This window comes from Sinocyclocheilus rhinocerous, unplaced genomic scaffold, assembly GCF_001515625.1.
Source record: "Sinocyclocheilus rhinocerous isolate Xijiao unplaced genomic scaffold, SAMN03320098_v1.1 scaffold620, whole genome shotgun sequence".
NCBI lineage: Eukaryota > Metazoa > Chordata > Actinopteri > Cypriniformes > Cyprinidae > Sinocyclocheilus > Sinocyclocheilus rhinocerous.
In genome coordinates this window covers 559,973-567,796 of record NW_015637138.1, presented here as the reverse complement: position 1 = coordinate 567,796, position 7,824 = coordinate 559,973, and the positions used below count along the sequence as shown (strand labels likewise).

Genomic DNA, 7,824 nt, shown 5'->3' with positions numbered 1-7,824 from the left:
GTTAAGCTTGTGTAAACATCCACAAAGCAGATATGAATCAATCAAAAGCGAATCAGGCCTGACGCGATTTAATTGTTTGCTTGAATTAGTTGGGATTAGGTGTCGCTGGCACAACAGCTGTCAGAAGGCACAACCTAAAACTTCAACCGATTCTCAGGTTACCAGTCTATTACCCAAATCAGTGGACCGTAGGACACAGCACTGGTGAAACCTCTAGTGCTGAGAGCAATTATCAGAGCCGCTGTTCCATGCCTTTGGGTCTTCAAACGAAGCCCAGAAGAGTGGAACGAGGAAAAATGTTTTTCAAAGTGAGATATAGGCACACAAAGGTTTAACGTATTCCTCTTGTAGCCTTATTCACATGGATCTCGTTTACTGAGTCCTCTGTGATATTTGCTGACATAGAACACCATCAGCGACATTAAAGTTGAATTCACACTAGTGTACTATTTCAGCAAATTAATCATCTAGAAGATTACTGTTTTTTTAGGTCACAAAAACATGAAAAACCAGACCTTTTAGGAATCAGGTCACTAAAACTGTGTACCAGATTTTTAGAAGGTAACATTGAGAAGATTCATAAACAGGGGACACACATCTTTAAATACAGACAGTAGGAAACAGGTGGTCATTGAGTGAAAGGGGTTTTCTTCCAAGTACTCACATACGATGATCCCCTTTCCTAAACTATAAAAGACAAATATATATTGCAATATATAAAGCCCCTATTTCTACTGTATGTGAATTGTAGTAAATGTAATATGAAAACAATATATTTGCAAAATTAAATAATTGTTTTTATACTGTCATTCATTGTGTTATAGCCAAAATAAATAAAAAATAGAAAATATTTATTTAGTACTAAGTTTGTTTTTCCAAACCACTATCAGTTAGATGCATAAATCTGTTGAGAAACATTATCAACTGAAATTCACTTCTCACAATAAATGCTGTTCCAAAGCAGTTTTGCAAAGATAATTGGCTTAAAAACCCCAGTGAACAAGATAAAGGCAGCAGAGGCCGAGAAAGATTCATACATTCAAAAATAGTTTGTATTTGTGCTCACTCTCTGTAAGATTTTTTTTTTCAGCATTTATTCAGCAAGGATGTATTCAATTGATGAGAACATTTATAAGGTTACAAAAGTTTTAATGTTTTACTGTATCAAATTCTTACTATTAAAACCTATTGCTGCAAATATCTAAACAGAATAAAATAATCACAGTAAAATCTCATGATCAGAATGAAACCGTAAATGATATCAAATTCTTTTTTTTTTACATTCTTTTCTCTGAAATTGTTTACAAACCCCAAACAACCCTTTCCCTAGAGCCCAGTTTGAAAACCCCTAAACCCTGCTCTAAACTAAATTTCCTTTCCCGAAGGAAACACATTTGCTCATAAAGCAGAAAATGTGCAGTGTTAATGTTTCTGGTTAAATGACAGCAGGAGAGAAAGATTGACATTAATATGCAATACAGACGGATAAACAAACCCATTACAATTTGGTAGACAAAGAACACAATAACATCAATCTCAAATTGATTTTGAATGCCAAATATATTATTAATATAAAACCCTATCGGAACCAGATGTAACCTGGTCAGCTGGCACTCTGTTTCTATTTCTATAGTGTCACGCCAAGAAGCCTCACCCACACCGGAAACTTGAAGGAAATCTTACAAAATCCAAGAATAAATGGCATAACTAAGGCGAAAATTATCTACAAAACAAAGCCCTGTGGTAAGCGGTCAAAGCTGAAAAACTGCAGAAAACTTTTCAAAGCACTGTAATGAGGGCCAGAAGGTTCCTGGTCAGTACGAAAACTTACCTTCACACAAAAAGAATCGAGATTCTCCAACACTGATCTCGCCCTGTGCAGGTGTAATGTCGACCTGCAGAGAAACTGAAGAGAGAGAAAAGTATTAGGATTAAAGAACCCATCAAACAAACCTACTATAATAGAGCTAAAGTTAGTCCAAAAAAAAAAAATTCATACAGTTTGAAAAGTTCCTCAGTTGTGAGTTGTGTTTCTCCTCATGCATAATTCAACAGTCTCTGAGAGCACTTTTCATTAATTCCACACACGCGGCAGATCTCTCCTCTTTTACAGCTGCACAAGAAACTATGGAAACCCCTCTGACACGGGCTCTTCAAATAAACAACTGCACGTCATTTTGATCTGACTAAACAAGAGGCGACAACATACAAGCTCATTGTCAACTCGGCTATTTCACCTCCTTAGAGTTTTGCAGATTCATTTATTGCCTTATTGTCACCGCATCTGATGGCAACATCAGCGCATTCAGCACTATGTCACAAACGCATCCCATTATGCCGAGATTTATTTCGGAGAAACTCTCAATCCCCTCTTAAACTCAATCTAAACTAGGCCAGAAAGGCTGTTTGGTTTTAAAAACGATACTTCTATCTATTTTGTCCACAGAAACTCTCGGAATGGAAATGGTAAAACAGATCAATATGTTTCAATTGAGGAAACGTACAACTCAGAGCTTGGGCGTTAACTTCAGTGTGGCCGTTGCTCATTTCTCATTCGTATGTTGGAGCACAGGGGATGTTTGAGAAATTAGTAAAGACAAAGCGAGCAGACTGATGACAAAATTGATCCTCTCACAGATGGTGGCCTTTAGTCTTCCAGGTAATTTAATAAATGGACAAAGCCCGACGAGGGTAAACCTCAATTAAATCAGCATATTCAATCAATACTATCGGATGTTTGTTGTTCTTAGTAGAAGGGACATTTATTTCATGTGTCTTCACACATTTATAATTTTTATGTAGATAAAAGAATACCTGCTGTGGGTTTGCCAAATCGGTCAACTTTGGGAGTGACATAAAAAGGCTAGAGTTCTGCTGAGGACAGGACTTTAAATTAATTAGCCTCTTATTAGCAAGGCATGCTGGGAGATGCATGGCGACACTGGAGCCTTGTGTGTAACAGCCACACACCTTTAATCTCTGAGGTCCCTGCTTGAATTCCCTTTGAAAAATTACAAGAACAATACTGCCTACAGTGAACGCTTTTGTTCAGCTAAAGACATATTTGACTTCTACACTATGACCAGGACCATTTTACTTAAAGGAAATATGAGCAGGAATCAAATTATGCTTGAAAATATTCTTCTGAGAACATGCTTCAGAATTTAACTCTGAAAGCTTTCAGAACTGAAAACTTCTTCCCCAGTGAATAAAGACCATTTATGATAATAAAGCTGCAAAAACAGATTCAGAACTGTTCAGAACTTCTGCAACTGTTTAAGTCAGACAGATGAATACATTAACACATGACAAATGCCCACATTTACATGTCAACTAAGTCTGCTTGGTGATCAGACACTTGGGTTGGCCAGATAGAGTGAGGTAATGAGGAAAAAATAAACTGTTCTTGGCTGTGTAGCACCTACACTCTGCACATCCTTATAATGGATCACAATGTTAGAAACGGGCAGATCTTGATAGCAAATCAGAATATATTACAACTGCTATAAGCAGTAGCCCATGTGAGCACAAATATTTCAATTTCATTTCACACATAAAGAAGGAGTTTACATAGAGGGCTTAAATGAATGCCAGTAAAAAAAAAAAAACAGGCTCTGCAAAGATGAGGTGAAACAGAAGAAGTGACAGATCTTTTCTTCTGAATTATGATGTTTGTCTGAGTGTAAAAAAAATATTGAAAATAAAAAATGTAGGGCAGGGACTTGGTCCTATGAATTGGTTGTTAATTTGATTTTGAGATCTGGGCGTTGCAATCAAAACTGAAGGCAGATGAATGCAAGCTTGCAGGGACAGTCAGATTTCTCCAATCATTTGCAGGGACTAAATAATTGGAGAAGCCCTGTATACGTCACAAGAGAGTAAGTCTGGAAGGTCCAGTTATGACATTAATTAAACATGGAGGTATTTTTTTTCTAAAAATAAAACATATGCACGAATGAATTGTTCACAGTAAGTGTCACGGTGCTACTGTGAGGGAGCGCAGAGCGGGGAACGAGGAGACCAGGAGTACATCAATAAGGGGATTTTAATTATATCAAGGGAACCAGGAAAACACACGTAGCAAAGGAGGTAGACATCAACAGACATTCACGGAGCAGAGTCTGACAGAACGCCCCCCTCTGGAAGGCGCGTCCTCGCGCCACTTAACATCAACGGGGTGGGAGGGGGGGAGCCTTGGAGGTCCTTCAGGACAGACTAGTACGGAACAGTGACGCCTCCAAGGCAGTACCAGATCCGGGCACCATGGCGGAGCAGGCAGCTCGGGAAGCCATGGCGGATCAGGGAGCCCGGGGAACCATGGCGGAACAGGGAACTCAGGAGGCCATGGCGGAGTAGGGAGCTCGGGAGGCCACGGTAGAGCAGAGGCTGGGAGCTCGGGGGTCCATGGCGGATCAGGGAGCTCGGGGGGCCATGGCGGAGCCGGGAGCACGGGGAGCCATGGCAGAGCCGAGAACTCAGGAGGCCATGACGGAGCTGGGAACTCAGAAAACCATGACAGAGCAGGGAACTCAGAAAGCCATGGCGGAGCAGGGAGCTCGGGGAGCCTGGCCTCGGCACTCGGCCCGGCCTCCACGGACGGACCCCTACTACCCCCCTCCCCCCAAAAAAATCCTTGGGGAGAATATCTTAGTCTTAGAGGATAGTCTTTAGAGGCCCTCCGTAGGCCTAACTCGGGAACTGTGGCCCTATCCGGGCTTGACTTGGGGACTGGAGCCCTCCTTGGGCTGGACGTAGGAACTGGAGCCCTCTTTGGGCAGGACATGGGGACTGGAGTCTTCTCTGGGCTAAACTCGGGGACTGGAGCCCTCTCTGGGCTAAACTCGGGGCCTGGAGCCCTCTCTGGGCTAAACTCGGGGACAGGAGCCATCACTGGGCTAAACTCGGGGACTGGAACCCTCACTGGGTCAAACTCGGGGACAGGAACCCTCACTGGACTAAACTCGGGAACAGGAGCCATCCGTGGGCATATCTTGTTCGGCGGGCTGGTTCTGGATCGGGGGGCTGGATGCTCTCCAGACACCGGAGGATCCCTTTCCCTCCAGCTCAGTTCTGTGGTGTCTGGAAGGTCCACGGGGTGATAGCAATTGGCCCCGATCCAGAACAGAGAGTTGAGCGTGGCGTCGTCCAGCACTGTTTTAGCGGCGATCTTGCTGAACTCCCACGCATACTCCATGAAGGGAAGATCTCTGTGGGCTAGGGCGATGAACCGAGTGGCTATTTCCATCGCCACGGGGAGGAACAAACAGGACACAAAAAACTTTTCAAAAAACGGAAAACAAACAAGGGGAGAGGGGGCGCCGCTTACTGTTCTGGTCCGGTATTCTGTCACGGTGCTACTGTGAGGGAGCGCGGAGCGAGGAGACCAGGAGTACATCAATAAGGGGATTTTAATTATATCAAGGGAACCAGGAAAACTCACGTAGCAAAGGAGGTAGACATCAACAGACAGAGTCTGACAGAAAGACCTATAAAATGCATTTAGAAAATATATATGGTGTATTTTCATTTCACACCAATTTTCAAGCTCAGCTGCTTTTCGAGAGCCGCTTGAAAGTCTGAGTCTGTGGAACAGAGTAGTTCATAACTGGTATGAAAGCAATCCATTCTACTTTGTGGAACTGTACAGCTATTGATGGCATATAATTTGCCTGTTATAGTATTATAATGCATTTCTCATCACTGCTGACCTCGGCAGAAATTGGCTTACAAATCAGTTGAAGCAAGTTTTAAAACAGTCTCAGTGAAAACAAAGGAAATTTCAATTTGTGTTTAAAGTAAAAGTACACTCAAAATGAAAATGCTGTCTTCATGTACTCACCCTTGTGTCATTACATACTTTTTTCTCCTCTATGGAACACATAAGTGAATTGATGAATATGTTTTCAATGTATTGAGAGTGAATGAAGTCTGGGGTGATCAAGCACCAAAAAAGTGGTCTGTTGTGCATCAAATTCCAAGTCTTCTTTATGTGAGAAACAAATTTATAGAAAATCTTAACATTCACCCTTGATCAGATCTTTTTTTAACAAACTGGCTAATTCAGTTCACACAATCAGTCTAAGTGATTTGTTCATGCATCAGTCTTTAGTTCAACTCTCTGACTCGATACAATTACAGTGGTTAACAGCTCACTGGGAAGGAAGATAATATCAATTACATATAAATCTGTTCCTCATACTAATCTATAGTATGATTTGAGTGAGCAAGTTTATAGTAGTTTTATGATACTTTTATGGTGCTTTTTTTGTTGCACAGGAATAAAAAAGCACCATAAAAGTATAATAAAACTACTATAAACTTGCTCACTCAAATCATACTATAAAGATGTATTTTGAGACAATAATCACACAACCTATTCGATACTCTATAATTAAATCAACTAATCGAATATTCGAATATCGTGACGCATCCCTAGGTCTTTCATGCACTATTATTTTCATTGAGTTGTGAGTATGCAATAGCGTCTGTCTGCGGACTGCAAGAGAGGGGCATAACTGGAAGTGGGCGTAACTTGAAGAAGGCTATCGTGATGAGGGACCTGTGTGTTTGTGTGTGCAGTACCGTTTCTAGGCATAGGCAAACTAGGTGGTCGCCTAGGGCGCCACCAGCAGGAGGGGGCGCCAATGAGCGCACGTACTGGCACTACATTTTAGCAGGGTTGTGATAAAGAGTGGCACGGCCAACCAGAAATATGATTGCCACCCCCACTGGATCCCCATTGGGCTAGAGTACTGTCAATCTGACATTGCCTGTATGCCATTGGATCAGAGCGCTGTCAATTGCTGCCGGATTGTTGCATGCAAAGTTTGCATTTTGGAGTGCTCAACAACACCATTAGATCTATTCTGTCAGTGCTTTGGCAAAGTAACGTGTTTGTTTGTTTTTTTGTTTTTTTTTGTTTTGCAATAAAGCTAAGTTCAAATACCAATTTAAAATATTGGTACAGTAAAAAGTGCACAAAATTAGTATTTTGTTAAAGCAGTATTTGTGGCAGTTGAGAAATCACGCTGCAAAATTGTCCAAAGGGTGTGCTTTTTTGCACCAATGCATTGTTAAAGGATCAGTGTGGTGTGTGTGTGTAATATTCACATAAAAAAATGTTGGTATAGTAAAATTCGCTAAATCACAAGATCAATACATCCTATATTAAACCGCTTTGTTGAATTTAGTGCATTCTTACGGAAATGTTGAAATGCTGAATTAATTCATTCACTACTAACAGCACTTAATGGAAGCAGCGTCATACACAAGAACAGAGCGTCACGTCATTTAAAGGGGAAGTTCAAGCGTCAATGAGTAACAAAGGAATAAGTAGCTGGAGTCTGATTACTTTTATGTGACTGATCAAGCTTTTTTATGTAGGTTGGGGTAGGGCTGGGCGATATAGCTAAAAAATTTATCAACGATATAATGTTTCATATCGTTCGGTATCGATAACTATTGATATTTTTTATAACCTTTTTTAAAACAAAGAGCAATAGAACATTTTTTAAATTAGCCCAATTTATTGAGAAAAACAACAAATATTTTTTTTGATTTAAACAGTCAAACACACAATAAAAATTAAACAAATATCTAATTTCTAATGTTTTATATGCAGATTAAACAGGTTTTAAGGAAACGTTTGGCTTGTCTCCCAAGGCCACAGGAGGGTGCAATGAGCAAAATAATGCAACACATTTAAATTGTCAACGCAAGGAAATAACTGTCTATAAAAAACGTGCATTACGTCTAAATTAACTCGTATAAATCAAATATAATTTCGTAAATTGCATAAACAATTATGAACAAAACAGCATCATG

At 40.6% G+C, this 7,824-nt stretch overlaps 1 protein-coding gene across 17 annotated transcripts in view; it reads right to left on the bottom strand.

Moving 5' to 3' along the window:
* Nucleotides 1–7,824, bottom strand: part of LOC107748595 (neural cell adhesion molecule 1-like) — a 103,809-nt gene that overhangs the window by 56,312 nt on the left and 39,673 nt on the right. For all 17 annotated transcript variants that reach the window (XM_016563454.1, XM_016563456.1, XM_016563466.1 and 14 more), the window contains exon 2: nucleotides 1,832–1,906. In XM_016563454.1, the coding sequence (XP_016418940.1) occupies nucleotides 1,832–1,906 (75 nt within the window). The remainder of the gene's footprint in view (nucleotides 1–1,831; nucleotides 1,907–7,824) is intronic.